At 37.5% G+C, this 19050-nt stretch overlaps 2 protein-coding genes across 12 annotated transcripts in view; one reads left to right on the forward strand and one right to left on the reverse strand.

The window, feature by feature from the left end:
• LOC124141805 (guanine nucleotide exchange factor VAV2-like) overlaps nucleotides 1–19050 on the reverse strand; it is a 103817-nt gene that overhangs the window by 67478 nt on the left and 17289 nt on the right. For all 9 annotated transcript variants that reach the window (XM_046509937.2, XM_046509936.2, XM_046509934.2 and 6 more), the window contains exon 3: nucleotides 3441–3671. In XM_046509937.2, the coding sequence (XP_046365893.1) occupies nucleotides 3441–3647 (207 nt within the window). In that variant the 5' untranslated portion in view covers nucleotides 3648–3671. The remainder of the gene's footprint in view (nucleotides 1–3440; nucleotides 3672–19050) is intronic.
• Nucleotides 3893–19050, forward strand: part of LOC124141806 (rab9 effector protein with kelch motifs-like) — a 63469-nt gene continuing 48311 nt past the window's right edge. The window contains exon 1 of one of the 3 annotated variants that reach the window (XM_046509940.2): nucleotides 3893–4064. The gene's annotated coding sequence lies outside the window, so the exon portion shown is untranslated. Of the gene's footprint in view, nucleotides 4065–11525; nucleotides 11567–14317; nucleotides 14708–19050 lie in introns of those variants that run through there. The other 2 variants (XM_046509945.2, XM_046509939.2) reach the window with 2 other exon arrangements.

Raw genomic sequence — 19050 nt, forward strand, 5'->3', positions numbered from 1 at the left:
TATGCTTATGCTAAACTAAGAACCTATCATATAAAATCTACATTTATATATGGATTACCAATATGGCATTAACCATGAATATCCCGTACATTCATTTTTTTTACTCATTTCTTAACTATCTTAAGTCCATAGATTTCTTTTACTGCCATAAAACTATAAGGTTGGTGTGTGTGTTTCTTTTATGGTGCAGATCTAATTGAAATCGCATACGTGGTAAAGTGCAACACTCCCAATTCTTTAAATCAATACATAATCACATGTAAATACACTATATTGATAATATGCAACCATCCATAGATTTAATTTGAAATTTAACCATGTTAACAAAAAAAATGACAAAAGCCAGAAATTTCTGGAAAATCATCACAGCAATAGTCAAAACTAACCATGCTAATATCAAATTGATCATTTGAAATTAACTGAATATAATCGGGTTATAGCGAAAACGGCACCTCAGCAAAACGTCACCGGGCGAAAACGGCACCTCGACTCAAGCGCAAACGGCTACTACAGTGATCGCTCGCTATTGCGCTACCAATGGGGTCCAAATAATTGGTGGGCGTTATAGACGATGAGCCGTTTAACCGAGGCCGAGGCGGGGGAGCGCGCTCGGCAAATCTCAAATCATCAATATGTGTTTATCTCACGTCACGTCAAAATAGTATATATTTTTATGGACCTAGATCTACCTGTAATATCATTCATTTATTAAATCTGTCATATTTCACAATGTCTGAAATACGTATTCCATTCTAATTTATCATTTTTTATCAATAAATTAAAAAATTATTCACTATTTCCCGCGATGTTATTGAAAATAAAATTCTCGGACACACATTTCGACAACGGGTCCGCATCAAACATGTCAAAGAGCAAAATAAAGACTATTTTAAGCAAATCTTTAAATATATTATACAAAGTGATAAATAAAATCAACAAAAATATATCTAAAAGTAATCAAACTTACATCTAAGTTATTATTTCCATCGTTTCGTGCGATCACGTGTAATTTAAGTCAAATGACATCTCGGCTTTCGTCGCCTTGAATTCTCGGCTCGGACACAACGTTTAATGCAAAAATATATGCATGAAAAATCTTTGTCACAGCTCGTAACCTAGCACGATACATTCGCAAAGTTCCATATTTTTAATATATGTCGTGATTTCCTGCTTAAAACGTTCAGAATAACACGATTTAACAAAAAATCTTTCGCTAACTTCTGAAATTACTTACTTACTTACTTACTTTGGAGATTTAACGTGCGCTTTCCGACTGATGCGTATTTCGCACACGGGCCCGGCCAGGCCATTTAATGTGTTTCCGAAAGGGGCGAAGGTGGTCTGTGCAACCCAAGAGGGGGGTTTTAGGGGTTGCTTATATAGAATTTGGGAATTTTGAGATTTGGAATAGATGCCGATGGGATTGGGGAGGAGAACTAAGGGAAATTCTGAAATTTATCAAACACGAGCTTTGTATCACAGCTTGATTGGCTGCCTGAGGTCACGTGCTCAAAATTGACCAATCACGAAACTTGTAGCAGATTTCGGCAAGAAAGCGTCATTAGAAACAAATTTTAATCCAATGAAATCGCTTGTTATAACTACGGGGAAAAAAGAGGCGATGTTACGAAAGCGCGATTACGAAATGAATGACCGCCGTGTTGTGACAGCAACTACATGTGTGTGACAGTTTAGCCTTAAATTGGATTGCCCACTAATTAAGAATATAAACTTCACTTGTGGTTCTCTTTTATTGCATGCATGCGCTTCTAAGATTAAAGGATGTATAGTGTGAAAAGTTAACGAGTAGAACAATCGTATTTCCGGGACCTGCCGCGGATGTTTTCAAACAGATTATTAGAACTCCATTCAGCGATAAACCGTTGATTATGCAATGAGAAGCGTTATGTGCAAATAAACAACGAACAACAATACAATCATGTCTGTGTAAAACTCTCAGTATTAAAAGTGTACATAAATTTTGGGAGCCATGCGTTACCGCGCGTAATAACCGAAGTAGCGCTTTATCGAAGAGCGCAATAGCGAGCGATCACTGTATCATGACTATTGCCTGGCGAAAACAGCACCTTATTTTCTTTTTACCTTGGTCAAATAAGTGCTATTAAACTTATATGGTAACTTGCAAACACCAATAATTGTGAGATGCTAAAACAAGTTTACATTAGAAATTAGCCTCTACTCCAACTATAATCCAACTTAGCTTATATGCAACACAACTTATTGTGAAAACATGACATGCTTTGAAGAAAAATAATAGAAATTAAACTCACGTCGTCTCTTACAAACACAAATAATTGTGAAATAAAACAAGTAAGAAATTAGACCCCTACTCCAATTTACTCGCCGACTGATGTGAAAACACTATACGCTTTGAAGTTTTAAGTACCTTTACTCAATTTAAACTGAAACTGTATTTAAGAGGCCTAACATGGTGCTGTCAGATCACAGTTATTCACAATGGCCTTTTGATGTGTTGCATGAGAGAAGAATGTCAGAAAACAACAACATGCTATGATAACTGGTACCATGTAAATAAACCATGTATATTACTACAAAAATCGTTCTTATTAAAAATAGAGGTGCCGTTTTTGTCAAATGCGGTGCCGTTTTCGCCAGAGAAATCGTTGCCGTTTTAGCCTGCACCCATATAATCATTATCAATGATTATATACTGAACAGTGTTAGAAACTAACAGTTTTAGTCCACTAGTCCTTATAATGATAACGTATAAGAAAACCTTAAAACGGGCAAATTTGTACCAGTCCTTATGATACCTTAACTATTGGGGAGTTTGGCAAGGACTATGGGACTAGTGCCAATTCTAACGCTGCTGAACTTGACTCTCAACAGATTTGCAACATTAGACAAAGTTAATGAAATGGTATTGGTAAGGACATCATCAGAAGATGAAAGTATGCTATCATTGACCTCATTCTATTTGCAAGGTACTCTAACTTTTTCATACAATACATGCACACACAAAAAGATTTGACTGTTGGACGACAAAAAATAATACAAAATACATACTTTCTACATGCAGCAAAAGACACTTAAAACTGAAACTTGACACCTCAAAAGAAGCATAAATATGATTATGGTCATAACCTTAAAGAATATATGATACAAATGTTGCAACTGTTAATTGCCCATGATGAGGACAACTCTGGTATCCAAGAGATGGGAGGGAGGCCTGTCAGTTGCTCTCCACGGGAAAGAAGGAAGAGGTGAATGTTACAACTGACAGGAGTGCATTTAGTTTATGGACTACTTATGAAAGTAGCTCGAATATACCATTTGATATATTTGAAACAGAAGACAGTATGAGACAGTTACGTATCAACTTAAGCAGTCGAGAGTCACCTGGCAAAAAATAGTAACAACCAGGATATAAATTAGGTAGACCCATAACACAAACAAACCTGCGACATTTGAGGACGCGGGCTGAATTCTTTCAGATCGACGCTTGAAGGATATAGTTGATTTAGCAAATGGCAAATTAGAGATCCATCTCGGAGAGCTTGTGCTAAATCAAAGGCATTTGCATCAGATCGTGTGGCTTTGTGGTCTTCTGGTAAAATCTGGCACCTGACGAGCCACTCAACGCACAGTCTCCAATCGTCCGCCATCTTGCGTCTTCTTCCTCTTCCTGCCTGAAATTAAAGAGAAATAAAGAACGATGGAATATAATTATCTATGAATGAAAAATATGTATGTCACAGATAAAGTCTTGTAGACAGATAATTGGTCCGCTACATGTTATTTACCAACATTAGATAGGAAAGATATTTTTCATAATCTTCCGGTCATCGCGGTCTGAAGAGTGACTATATTCAACCCGGAGAACCGGATGTCCATTCTGCCACTATACTACTTCCGTTAATGGTTACCAGGTGCGAGGTCTACATTTGTACTGTTTCAAGTGACTGCACTCACGTGTCAACAAGTCAGTCTGTCTTAAGTGAATCAAGAAATCGCCAGACGTCAGTGGAAAGAAATAGCCATCATCCTAAACAATGTTTTTCTACCCACGAATGACAGGAAAGGTAAATGAGAGTTGTCAATGTCAACAAATCGTGCGTGCTTGTAGATAAGATTGTTTTGCAAAAATGATTCGCTATGTACTTGTGGGAACACTAATTGTTATAGTGATAAGACTTTGATATAAATGATAAAGGTGTAGACGTGTTGTAAACATTTGGGGGTTGTCTGAAATAAATGCTTCTTTTTTTTAAATTATATAATTTTTTGGTTATTGAGTGAGTGAGTATTGTTTTACACCGCCTTTAGCAACATTCCAGCAAAATCACGGCGGGGGACACCAGAAATGGGCTTTACACATTGTACCCATGTCAGAAATTGAACCCGGGTCTTCGGCTTGACGAGCGAACGCTTTAACCACTAGGCTACCACTAGGCTTGGTCAGTGTTGGCCATGCAAGCACTTAGAATTTTCTCATGTGACAGATTTTCTCCTTGTGGAAGTGCTGATTGTTGCAGTTCTGCATTGCACAAATTTTGATATTCCATCACACAACCTTCTATGGAGATGTCCTCAGATCTCAATACAGAGAGGTATTAAGATCTCACTTTAAACACCCTAGACATATAAATGCCACATGGGAACCTTTGTCAGGTAATCTGAGTAATAAATTCATTAACTGAGCATTAAGTGAATGACAACAAATACACAGGTGTAATGTTATACCTGAAATGTGGATGACAACAAAGGAGTCGTAATTGTTGTGTTATTTGCAATTATGTTGTCTAAAAAATAAGGATCGTTGCTTTTTTGAATGTATGAACTGAACTTCATTGTTGTAAAAATAATATGTACACATATTTGCTGTATACTAAAGTACATAATTGTTCATACACATTTACTTTGATGGTTTGTTTTTACTATGCCCCGTCCAAATGAAGTTTTGCAGGGGATGTAGAAACTAGGGCTGGGACGAGTCCAAATTTACTACCCGGGTACGCACCCCACTATTACCCGTCCCTACCTGGGTACCCACTGTAGGTCTCAGGAGATGTTTCAAAATGTCTGATTGGGAACATTTTTAGGATAGACCAGGCAAAACGTATTTAGATACATGTATCAAACAATTTTGTCATTCATACGCTGAAGTTGAATTAAGTTATATTTTTATTCAACCATATGAAAAATCAGAAAGAATGGGTGCATAGTCAGAAAGAAATGCGAGCATTCGTGACTTGTAGTGTAACCATAGAGTTTTAGATCATTTTTCCCTTTTAACAATATATCACGTGACTAACCTGTGAACCACAGGTCAGGGTAGTCCTGTGGGTACCCGGGTCCTACTCAGTACCCACCCGACCCAGGTACCCGAGTTACCCGTCCCAGCCCTAGTAGAAATGTGGTTTGTCGTGTTTTGTTTCCGGGACATAACTCATAAACCTTTCAATATTTCTCCATGCAACTTTGTATGCACACCAGGCAGTTTTTAATTATGGTTATTTATTGCATTTCCATGTCAACAAGTTGGAAACAAGGGTGTGGATAATTTCATGAGCGTAGCTCATAAAATGTTTTTCATTTCATTGTATCTGGCAAGTGCTGGACTGGTGGGTTTTGCTATTGAGGTTGTGTTTTAGATTTTTTTATTTAACAAGTTGAACTAAGGTTCAGATGAGTGTTTAATTTTGTGGTTTCGTCATCTGTCAATATGTCAGTTGTACTACCAAACCCTTTTAGGTATAATGAGGTATATGACATAAACATTGTTTGATTTATGCACATATTTGAATGGGGATATTGATGACTTTATATTCTTGTTCTGTTTACATCTGATAGTCGATAGTATACAATAACCACATGCAATGGCAAAATTGGTTCTTATTTACGTTCTTAAATGAATAAGATGTCTATTTTTAATATTTCCAAATAATTGCATCCGATGAGCTACCAATGTTACATTCTAGCCCAGGCTCATCACACTCAGTTGGGTTGCCAGCAAATCAGCTAATGAGCCAAGCAAACAGTGTCAGATAGACGAATAGAAGCCAGAGTCTAGTGCCCCTTTAAAACAACCCCAAAATTATATACAATTATTACATATTATGAGCATGAAAACATTTATTTTTCTACAATAGCAGGACAGAAGCATTTTTCTTATTATGGCTATTTAATCGATTTATTAATTTACCTTATTATTTAACCTGGTGTTATTACTGTTTTAGAGTGATAAGATAAGGGAAGTAACACTAACCTAATTGCCTAAACAAATAAGAGTAAGGAACAAAGCGTCAGTGGCTGGCCCATGGATGCCGACTGACAATAATTTCAAGCTACATCTTGCGTCATTGACTTCAAGTGGAGTGAGTGACTGAGTTGTGTTTAACACCGCTTTGAACAGTATTCCAGTTATATCATGGCATTAGTCTGTCTTACAGACCCTGATACAAATCTATATCAAATACAGCCCATGCAAGTCTATAATGTTTGGCAAGTCTAGATTACTGCAGTATAAGGAAAATGTAGAGAGTCACTGGGCTGGCTCTCTTTTATTATATTTTTGTTAAGATAACTGAACAACTGTTTTTTCTGTACGATATGTTCATTTCAGAGACTAGATGTTAATCTAATCATGGCATGTCAGCTTCATGTTGGGGGAAAACCCAAAGTGATGCAGGTCTTAGACAGTTACAACTTTGGTGACACCCACGAGTACAGATATGGTGCTGACAAACCTAGAAACATAATCGGGCGAACAGGGATTCGAACCCACGATCATTGGTTTCTTGCATGCCCAAGGGATGCAACTCTGCACAGCGAATTGCGACTCCTGAGACGTGCCCCCAAGTCAAGATGAACATGATCTATAAGACCTACTTCATAATGTATTATCCTAACAACTGAAATATATTAATCCTATCAACCCTTTTTAAACAGTTCTGTTTGGTCTTGTCAAATGATAGATTTATGGATTCTTGTCCTTGTTGATACCTTGTCCAACCTTGTTTTGATCTTTTCCATTTGACATGGAAGAATTCAGTGTTATTTTTGCCTCTTCATTTTAACTTGTCAGTTTAGACAAATTTAGATGACGTAAATATTTGATACGGTTTTGTGCAAGAAAAGGCCTTATGAAATGTACAATTGTAGTACAGGAAACTGGACACAAAATTAATTCGTAAATTATTTCCATTTTGACTAACAAGTGACTTTCATGTTTTACCAATTACAGGCGGTCCCTGAAAGGGGGTGGCATTTCAGCACTTTCACTTGAACATTTAAATACTTTTTACGAATGTCATGATATATTATTCTTGGGAATTGACGTTATGTTTCTTGGAAAATTATGTTTGCAACAAAATCGCAATAACATTTTTCACAGTACTTGAACTTTAATTCCGATAAAAAACCCATTCATAACTCTGATCTCAACCGATGTTGCTTCACTCAATTTGGTAGAATGGAGATAAACAAAGTAGAGTGTTGTTCAGCTCCAAATTCAATTTAGCATGGTTTAATCTATGGGCAACCTAGCTCTATTATGAAAACAAGTATGCTTGTTTCCTAATCACTCACTCACTCACTCATTCCAGTGAATTATACATAAGTATTATGCATGTACCCTCAATTGCATATACCCTCAATTAGGGGATAATTAACTGTGCAATTTAGAGGTTTCAAACATGGATTTAATACCTGTAAATTTAATTCAAAACCAAACACAGCAATATTTTTCAAGGTTGAAAAATGTACAGTTTTCAAATCTGAGTGACCTCTAAACATGCTAAATTTGAAACATGGTTGGTTGATTTCCTTGCTAAAATGAGAAAATATACTTCTTTTTTTTTTATAAATTCAAAGTGATACAATCATCAACAAAATCAATTGTAGATTTGATACCCCTGCGGGAATTAATGATGATTCTAAAATATAAGAATATATCGGACTCCAGAAGTTGTAGACATTTTGTGAATGTGTTGTGCAAACCCCACCTTCTTCCTTGTTGTGTATGACAGTTGATGCCCTGTGTTACCTAGCACGTCTGGCCGGGAGATATATGGCATATCACCTACCTTCCTGGAGAGTGTTCGGAATCTATATGTGCTCTTCCTTGGCATAGTGGAGATGTTGTTGTCAGTATTATCCTCACTGTTGTGTTGAAAGTGTGACCAGTGTTATATTAGAATGATGTATGGCATGTTGCTGACCTTTTGATGATATACATTAGGTAAATATGTGATACTGTCTCCATCAATCAATTGCCCTTACTTGACATCTCTGATATTAATCCACTGTCAGTCCGTCATGCAATACCTAATCATAGTCTTAGATGATTTTTGCTATATCAAATATCTGGTTATATTTGTTGTTGTGTACTTTACACATTATACTAGCTTGTCTTTGGTTGATCTGTGGTTAAGGGCTGTGGACTAGCCTAGTGGGCAAAGTGTTCTCTTGTCGTCACATCAAAGGCCTGTGTTCTATTTCCCACATGCTATAATATCACTCAGGGTATATACGGTTTTATGTGTCCTGCATTAGGTTTATACCATGATCCGGAGGTCAAAATACAAAAGATTAGAAACCACATAAAAACCATGATACCATGCTACAACAAATTTATCTTGCCAACATGTTTTAATCTGCTAATGTAAAATAATTAAAACAAATTGAAAATTGATAGAAAACAGCTATTTGATTGAGCTGAGGTTAACTTTTGCTGTGTCATGTGGATTTCATTGACTTGTAAGAAAGACCTGCAGCTTTATTGAAGCTGGGTATAGGGGCTTTATTCTCACACTCAGAAATCCATGTGCAGCCTGTTTTCTTCATAGTGGGGTATAAAGGATTTTTCTCCCTCTTTGAAATTGATTTTGCTTACAGGCGGGACACATAGAATTTCATCCAGATCAGGTGAACCAATCATTTCATAGGAGGTGATATAATGAAGGATATTACCAAGACTTGAACGTGTTGAAGCAAAAGTATGACATCACCAGTTTTTGTTAGACATATCACCTTGAGTTCAGAATAGGATTAGGATTTGTTGTTTTCAAAATTAAGAATGGTCATTTTAATAATTTAAATTTTAGGCTGCTCCACAGATCAATATAATGTGTGAAACATTCAAGGACCTACCGACACCCCCCGAGAAAGAGTCTGAATGAAAAGTTATTATTTGCATGAAGAATAATCTGACGTCTTGCTAGGTCCAAGTAAATATAAAATTTTAACAAAATTATGACAGGAAAGAAATGAGTGGGACCAGACAAATTACATTTCGGACATGTACATATTTTTGGTAAGATGTCTGGGGACCAGAGCAGCTGAAAGACTTTTTAACCCCTGCTCTCTTCCCCCAAACCCTCATTCCAGCATTACTTTGCCACATATTACTTTCAAGTATATTCAACTCTGTCCTATGCTTTTTGCTATCCTTTGTTTTGAGTTTATGAGTTATGGAACGGTCTCAAGGGGGATGTGGGTAGATGTTAGTTAATGTTCGACCAAGGGGAACATGAAGGTTCATGAAGACTTGCTGCATGGTATCAGCCAATCAGAAATCAAATATCGATACAGGAGAATTCTTGCAACATCTTTCCTTTGTGATGTGGCTGATAAACATAGCATTATGAACTTCAGCGAGAAGCCATTCCAGAACTTGGTTGAAAATGAATTAAGTCATTATGACCTGTCAGTCACAGCTGCTCATTCAACCATGAGCCAGGAATTTGTTGAGTCTATCAGCTCTTTTATCAGTCTTCCTCAGTTTTACTGATTATAACTATATTCTGAATTAATATCGCTCACTTTTCAATTTATAACTGCTTAAATGCAATTAGACCATGATAGATCTATTGTTACTCCAGGGGCATGGGTGGCCCAGTCGTCTAAGGCACCGCAATTCGCTGTGCAGAGTTGCATCCCTTGGGCACACCAGAAACCTATGATTGTGAGTTTTAATCCCGGTTCGCCCCGATTATGTTTCTAGGTTTGTCAGCACCATACCCGTGCTCGTGGGTTTCACCGAAGTGGTAAACATCTGAGGCATGCATCACTTCGGGCTTTCCTCCCACATTAAGCTGACACGCCGTGATATAACTGGAATACTGTTAAAAGCGGCGTTAAACCCAACTCACTCATTCCCTATTATTACCCCAGTCACTGGATCAGTATGCACACAATGTTCATTCTCCCTGAGGAGTGTACAGTGCTATTCCATATGTTTTCATGGCTTTTCACAGTGGACAGTTGGTTAGCCTAGTGGTTAAAGTGTTCGCTAGTACTCCAAAAGACTTGGATTAGATTTCCAACATAGGTACAGTGTGTAAACCACATGTTTGATGTTCCCCAAGGCCCCCATAAACATTCGGAACCTTTTTGTATGTTATCATTCACATTGGGCATTGGTTTTCTTTGGGTATTCAATATATTCTTGGGGGCACTCGCACTCCGACTCGAACACACCTAATTTACAACAAATTACCGAAATCATTAATCAGTCTTGTTAATCCGACACAGTGATCAGCGTACTCCGTGGTCATCTGCCCGAGTGCCCGTGAGTACACAGGCCGTGTTTTAAAGCGAGATGAATCAGCTGGTAACCATGGTAACTGCATATTACAACGGCTGCAGAGATAAACTTGCATAACAATAAACAACTAATGCTTTAAATAAAGAAAACAGGATTAGTCACATGCTTAGATTACCTCAATCTCATTAAAATAAGATACAAGTTCTCGGTATCGGTGAGGACATCCCACTACAGGTCACGTCAGAACAACCTTTCACGAACTATAACCTACCCCTCAAAATGACTAACAGGAAGTCAACGTTAGCCACTTAGAAAGCTGTTTTCTTAAGCTTTGTGGTACCAGTTTCAAAGTTTGCGACTTCCATTCCAGACTATGCTTTTTAAAGTATTTTGAGTAAGTCATACAGTCAGTAACAGTTGTTTTGTGTCAAACTTTAGAGGTTGCATGATTAGAAAACATATTCCACCAACAATGTAACATGATATGAATATTTATTTTATGTCTTTTTATTACGTGTTTGAATCGTTATCTTTCGTGTAGTTGTCTGATTTTCGATCACGATCATTGATGCTACTTAGTTTCGTTTATCTGACATACTCGTTAATCCGACATAATCATATGCAACCATTGATGTCGGATTAACGGGACTTGACTGTATTCTTTTTTTAAAACTAAGTACATGTAATCTGAAAGTAATTTGGGGTGTGAGACGTGTCAGCCGAAAAAAAATGTAATTGTTTATTTGGATTATTATTTTTTGACCAATTGTAATGTAAATAGGGTCAGCGGATCCGTGATCCAACAAATATATATATAATCGAATTTCAATAAAAGAAAATCTAACTCTGTCCACTTTCAATTTAAAAAAAATAATTCCCCGAGAAACAAGTATTTTTGTTCCCAGCCTTATCATGTGCATTTGATGTCATGACTTTGACAGTTGGTTTATAATTGTGAGTCACAGTGTGTGTGACTAGTGCAGGAAAGAGAACACATTGTGGAATATATGGTCAGTAACACTCCCTGCTGTACTGGTAGGTGCACGCCACATTCCATTCACAATGATTTATCTTGGTAAGCGAAATGGGGGTGGGGGGTGATTGTTATTTTGTTCAAAATATTTTTATATTTCCTATGTTCTTAAATTCAGAGTTTTTAAAATTAAATTTGTATATGAACATTACATCTAATAATGTTAAACTAAACGTTAAAACCTCGTCCTTTTATTAGTTCTGATATGTTAAATACTAGTTGACACATTAGATATAACTATATTAACATGAATTGGGAACGTTTTAATTCCAACTTGGGCATTTTTAAGGGCATTTGCTGTAGGCTTTGGGCTGAAAATTGGCCACTGGACAGGTTTAGACAATTCCTGCAATATATATGATTACCTGTTATATACTCCTAACCTGGTGTGGGTGAGACAGCACCTCTCTATTGCTTGTCATAGGAGGCATTGAATGAGGTGGTCCAACTTGGTGACTTTGTTACGTGGCATTGTAGAACCCGACCCGTGAAGATTCCGGGGTAGAATAGGTCTTCAGCAACCCATGCTTGCCGTAAGAGGTGACTATGCTTGCCGTAAGAGGTGACTATGCTTGACGTAAGAGGTGACTATGCTTGACGTAAGAGGTGACTAACGGGGTCAGGTGGTCAGGCTCACTGGCTTGGTTGATGCATGTCATCCCAATTGCGTGGATCGATGCTCATGATGTCAATCGCTGGATTGTCTAGTCCAGACTTGATTATTTACAGACTGCTGTCATATATCTGGAATATTGCTGAGTGTGGTGTTAAACAACAAACCAACAACAACAACATGTCATTGTAGCTGACATGAGTTGTGCTGTATATTGTCTAGTCCAGAATATTTGCAGACATAACACATATTATGTTATCTACAGATTTCCCAAAACATTAAGCCAAAATAAACTGAAAAATGACAACTTTGTTCAACTTGAGATCTGAGTTTATAACCAAAGAATTTGGGAAATGTCTGTTGATTATCCTGGTCTCTGATCTAAGTCTTGTTTGGGTTTGGACAGTGGGGGAAGATACAGTGGTCCCTCGACTTAACGCTCCTCGATGTACCGCTACTCCGGATGCACCGCGGGGTAAACCATGGCTCCCAAAAATGCATGAAGAAATTTCCCCTAAAAGCACGTTAAAGCGCGTTAAAGCAAATAAAGTTACAAATAAACTGATGAAATTTAATTCCAAGTCGATGTACACGTGTGTGTATTTGTAAAACAATTACGTTCATTGTATCCGGCTGAATGTGATCGAAACCATTCTGCCTTTTGTTCCGGTTGTGAAAAAACATATCGTACACAGATCTGGCATTAAACTCACATAAAATCAAATCACAGCAACAACAAACATAAGCCGCATTGTTTGATTTAATACTCATCTCAGCTTGTTGTGATTGGTAAGACAACATGTGAGATGTCTTCGAACTTCAAACCGGCCGCGTGTAATGCAATAACAACAATGGAAACAATGTATTTTCAGATTTCATTACTCTTCTTCAAAGTTATTGCCTTTTCCATTGAGAATGTCCCTTGGTTATGTGGAATTTTGCACTATACAAATAGCCTTATGATGATTATTTTATATTTATTTTATTTTATTTTATTTTACTTTATTTTATTTTATTTTATTTTATTTTATTTTATTTTATTTTATTTTATTTTATTTTATTTTATTTTATTTTATTTTATTTTATTTTATTTTTATTTTTTAAATATTTTCAAAATAATTTTTTTATTTAATATTATTTTTATTTATTTATTTTATTTTTATATATTTTTTGTTGTTAATATTTTATTTCATTTTATTTTTGAAAGTGCTTTTGTTTTATTCAACAATTTACAAAATTTTGTTGGATTCTCCAGATTGTGTTTTATGATTTCTGTTATTAAACTAAACATGATTCTGTGGCCAAGTGATCCTTTCCTAAAGCTCAGCAAGGTTTGTTGATGTTTGCACAGCAAATAATGAGAGCTTCTCACATGGTCCAATATTGCCCTGTCTCTGAGCAGCTGACTGGGACAGTTGTCAGGCACACAAGGAGATGATCCCTGCTGAAGGCACGTTACCTGTGATAGCTTGTAACTAGTGGCATGTAATGGTGCCCAGAGGGAGGCAGCTTGCCCTCATTAGTTCATTCATCCGTTTGTTTTGTCAGTTGTTCCTTCATTCCGCTTGGTTGTTCATTGCTGAAACCAATTATTTAATAGCCCCCATCACTTATTCAGAAACCAATTATTTATTTAGCCGCAATCACTTATACATGCAGTCATTCACCCACTGATTAATGCAACCACTTGTAGTTATTTATTTTTTATTCATTCAATCATTTGTTAATTGGGTTATTTATTTGTCAGTTTGTTTTGATACTTATTTGATTCAAGGAACATGTTAGTTAATGATCCATATTGATACCGGTGTAACCAGATTGGTTGTTTGAGGAATGCTATAGCCACTCAAACCTTGTCTTATTGATATAGATGATCAAGGTATAAATATATGTTGGAAGAAATGCAAAACCTCAAAATTAATTGGTTTTTTTCTGAATAGGAACTAGTTTTGTATATGCAGTAAATCAGGAAGACATTTTTGCTGAAAGAACTTCATCAATAATGTATAGTTTTATACCTCATTAATCATGGTCATGCTATAACAGGTTTGGCACACCTGCCCAATACTTCATTATAACAAGGGTCTATTCATGTAGTCCCTCTTTATAACACGGCTCTTGATGAGGTGTGTCATGTTTGATGGGATGGTTGTTTGTCAATATAGCTCAATGGTGGGCATTGTGTCAGTACATGGTTTTCAGCCGGTAGAAACACTGGATGTGTCTCGCCGCTTGCTTGACATGCATATTATCTGGATAAAACAGGTTGTTACTGGGGTCAGCGACAGGGAATAGACACCTAGATTTGCTATTCAAGTTCTGCATCTATGCTTCCCTCTGTTACACTCCAGTGATGAAGCTTTTTGGAACAGCTCTCACCGCTGTCATTCGTTGTTCATCTCCGAGAAAAACGCTGTTGACGAAAATGGCACATGCTCCAGACATGTTGTTTGGAAAGCTCTGAAGCTGATTGAGTGCTCTGTTGAGGCTTGGAGGGAAGCCATACCGATCGACAAATCCATCTCCAAAGGTATATATCACGGTTCAATGATTCTAACTGAGGATTGTGCTCAGAGTCAAGAGTGGATTAGCTCGTACATCGAGTCCCCTTGGTCATGGTATTCGTGACCTGGGACAGTTGGGTAGGATTGTGTGTTTGCATTGTTTATAAATATACTGGTGATACGTTGTCATAAACTCGCAACCTTTCACTTTCCATGTTCAGTTGTCATGGTCTGATGTTACCTGGTGTGATATGAGATCCCTGAAGAGTAGTGTCTGTGTGTGCTCCGCGGATCATGCCATCTATACAATAGTTAAACAGGAAGGTCAAGTTACATTTGAAACTTTGAGTATGTTTTTATTGTGATGGTGTGATCGCAAGCGCTGTAGGAAGTAGGTTGGATGGGTGCATCTTGTATTCATGTACATAGTGGTGTAGACAGCCTTTATGTCAGATTTTCTGTAAGTGACAACAGGTGTCGACACAACCCTTTATACTTGCAACTAACATTTAGCCAGGCCACAGCAAGTGGATTATTTGTTCTTCTGATTTTTTGACAATTTTTTATAAATCTAATTAGTGATCATTGTCTTTATAGACTGGAAGACTTTGATATTATCTTGGGCAAATGTTAATGATATTATGATATTCTCTACTGATCCATGTTATGGTGATGTAGCCTAGTTGTAAAAGCATGCACTGGTCATAGGTCCAGGCCTTCAGCAACCCACGCTTGCCGTAAAAGGCGACTATTCTGTCGTGAGAGGCGACTTATGGGATCAGGTGGTCAGACTCACTGACTTGGTTGATGCATATCATCGTGTCCTAATTGTGTGGATTGATGTTCATGATGTCAATCACTGGTTTGTCTGGTCCAGACTCAATTATTACAGACCGCCGTCATTATAGATGGAATATTGCTGAGTGCTGTATTAAACAACAAACAAACAAAATAAACATTAGTACAATATGAGAAATGGAGATTACTAAAAGAGTCTCTGTCAGATACCATTACAAAGGGGGCGGTCGAGTAGCCTGGTGGTTAAAGCGTTAGCTCGTCACGCCGAAAACACGGGGTTTGATTCCCAACATGGGTACAATGTGTGAAGCCCATTTCTGGTGTTCCCCGCCGTGATATAGCCATACTCCCTCACTCACTCACTCACCCATTGCAAAGAGTTGTTTCAAAACGTATCTAATAAGCAATTAAGTTGTATATGATATGCGTACAGTAATCTGTTTCTTGAACGCCTTAGACCTGCGTTTATCATCAAATTGATTTGTTTTACTACCACTCAAACCTAATGTGACCCTATCTGTGGGTTATCAAGGGGATGCTGATGATACATACTAGATAATATAAAGAACATTATTAAACACTCTAAAAACATAACATTTTGAAACAAACGTAGGTGAAGTCGATAGAAGTACGAGAAACGTATAAATGAATTGCAATCGGGAAAGTAGTCCTTCATAATCTGACCTTGGGTCATCATGGACTAGCCAATCACGGGCCTCAAATGGGTTTCCCACCACTGGAGTCTCCCATCATAAAATGGGGCTGTCGGGTAGCCTAGTGGTTAAAGCGTTCGCTCATCATGCCGAAAACCAAGGTTCGATTCCTGACATGGGTACAATGTGTGAAGCCCATTTCTGGTGTCCCCCGCCATGATATTTTGCTGGAATATTGCTAAAAGCGGCATAAAACCTCACTCACTCACTCACTCGTCACATCGAAGACCCAGGTTCTATTCCCCACAGTGTGTGAAGACCATTTCTGGTGTTCCCAACTGTGATATTGCTGAAATATTGCTAAAAGTATGGCATTACGCCGCTTTTAGCAATATTCCAGCAATTTCATAGCAGGGGACAACAGAAATGGGCTTCACACATTGTACCCATGTAGGGGGAATCAAACCTGGGTCTTTGGCGTGATGACTTTTATCACTAGGCTACCCCACCCCCCAAAAATTGCAAAGAATTTGACTTTTTTTTGTGCAGCAATGCTCATACCTTTGAGCGATTTTGATTCGGGTTTGACTACCATGGTAGAGGTTTGGTATTAGGACGTCTTATTATAGGCCACTCTCCTAGCTGTCAACCGTAGTACCTCTGCCACAGACTTGCAAGATGTGACAATTTGTCACATCTAACTCAGTCCTGGGGCGGTCGGGTAGCCCAGTGGTTAAAGCGTTTGCTCATCACGCAGAAGACCTGGGTTCGATTCCCGACATAGACACATTGTGTGAAGCCAATTTCTGGTGTCCCCCACCGTTATATTGCTGCAATATTGCTAAACCGGCGTAAAACAATATTCACTCACTTTCACTCAGTCCATTCTACAAATTATATTTCTTAATCGTCCATTTCACTTGAAAAAAGTCATTTTGATAAACATGCGTCATGAAATTCCTAGCTTTCATTGAGAAAATATTATAAAACATGAAAAACTGTTTCCATCTGAGTATCATCCTTTCTTTACAATGGTTGTCATGAGCAGACGTCAAAGCTCTGCAGGTAGCTAGCGGTATGGTTATCTTGATGTGTATAGATTAGGGCTGTTACGATTCACTTGTGTATTCGGTGAATCGAACCGTATTCATTCATAGATTGAATTCGTTTTTCGTAGCCACTAGAATTGAATATATATGAATATGCAATCATGTGCATTTACATACCCTGTACCTAAAAATATTCATAAAAGTTTATCAAAACATATTAAATGCATAGATTTCTTCAAAAACAACACTCTTATAATATTTAATTTGACAGTATTGTGGTCACTGGTCATTGTCGCATTTGAGCAGATACTTGTACCTGGATAAGTGCAGTATATTAACGTTTAATATATTAATAATTAACAAACCATGTCAAATAATTTATGTGATTATTTCACTGAATATAACAAATAATACATCAACTGCTGACTTGTAATTGTATTCGTGAATTAATATTCGTATTCGTTACCCTATATTCATGATACAAATCGTATTCGCCTCATAGTGTATTCGTTGCAGCCCTAGTATAGATATATTGTCATACTCCTCACTGTTGTAGTTGTAGAGTATAACTGGTTCAAAACAATATGTAAGTCACCCTGAAAGGCTTACCCTCAGCCGGACTGCTCAGAATTCAGAATTAGCATGTTTGTTTACAATCAAGAGAAAAGTCCAGTCACAAGGTATGCAAATTAGCTTGTTGCAGTGGTGTTATACTAAATTATCCCTGTGCCGGAACTTTACAGAACTAACTGATAATGTTTTCATAAACTTCCTGGTGTGTAGATATTAATGCATGTCGGTATTAAACACTAATTCAAGGCTGAAGAGTATAGTAACAGTAACACATAGTAACATAGTAACAGCTGCTAGTCCTGGAAGATACACAGTGCATGTCGGTATTAAACACTAATTCAGGGCTGAAGAGTATAGTAACAGTAACACATAGTAACGTAGTAACAGCTGCTAGTCCTGGAAGATACACAGTGCATGTCGGTATTAAACACTAATTCAAGGCTGAAGAGTATAGTAACAGTAACACATAGTAACATAGTAACAGCTGCTAGTCCTGGAAGATACACAGTGCATGTCCGTATGAAACACTAATTCAGGGCTGAAGAGTATAGTAACAGTAACACATAGTAACGTAGTAACAGCTGCTAGTCCTGGAAGATACACAGTGCATGTCGGTATCAAACACTAGTTCAGGGCTGAAGAGTATAGTAACAGTAACACATAGTAACATAGTAACAGCTGCTAGTCCTGGAAGATACAAAGTGCATGTTGGTATCAAACACTAATTCATGGCTGAAGAGTATAGTAACAGTAACACATAGTAACATAGTAACAGCTGCTAGTCCTGGAAGATACAAAGTGCATGTCGGTATTAAACACTAATTCAGGGCTGAAGAGTATAGTAACAGTAACACATAGTAACGTAGTAACAGCTGCTAGTCCTGGAAGATACACAGTGCATGTCTGTATTAAACACTAATTCATGGCTGAAGAGTATAGTAACAGTAACACATAGTAACATAGTAACAGCTGCTAGTCCTGGAAGAGACAAAGTGCATGTCGGTATTAAACACTAATTCAGGGCTGAAGAGTATAGTAACAGTAACACATAGTAACGTAGTAACAGCTGCTAGTCCTGGAAGATACACAGTGCATGTCGGTATCAAACACTAGTTCAGGGCTGAAGAGTATAGTAACAGTAACACATAGTAACATAGTAACAGCTGCTAGTCCTGGAAGATACAAAGTGCATGTTGGTATCAAACACTAATTCATGGCTGAAGAGTATAGTAACAGTAACACATAGTAACATAGTAACAGCTGCTAGTCCTGGAAGATACAAAGTGCATGTCGGTA

The sequence above is a fragment of the Haliotis rufescens genome, unplaced genomic scaffold (assembly GCF_023055435.1).
Source record: "Haliotis rufescens isolate VD_foot unplaced genomic scaffold, xgHalRufe1.0.p SCAF_8, whole genome shotgun sequence".
NCBI classification, from domain to species: domain Eukaryota; kingdom Metazoa; phylum Mollusca; class Gastropoda; order Lepetellida; family Haliotidae; genus Haliotis; species Haliotis rufescens.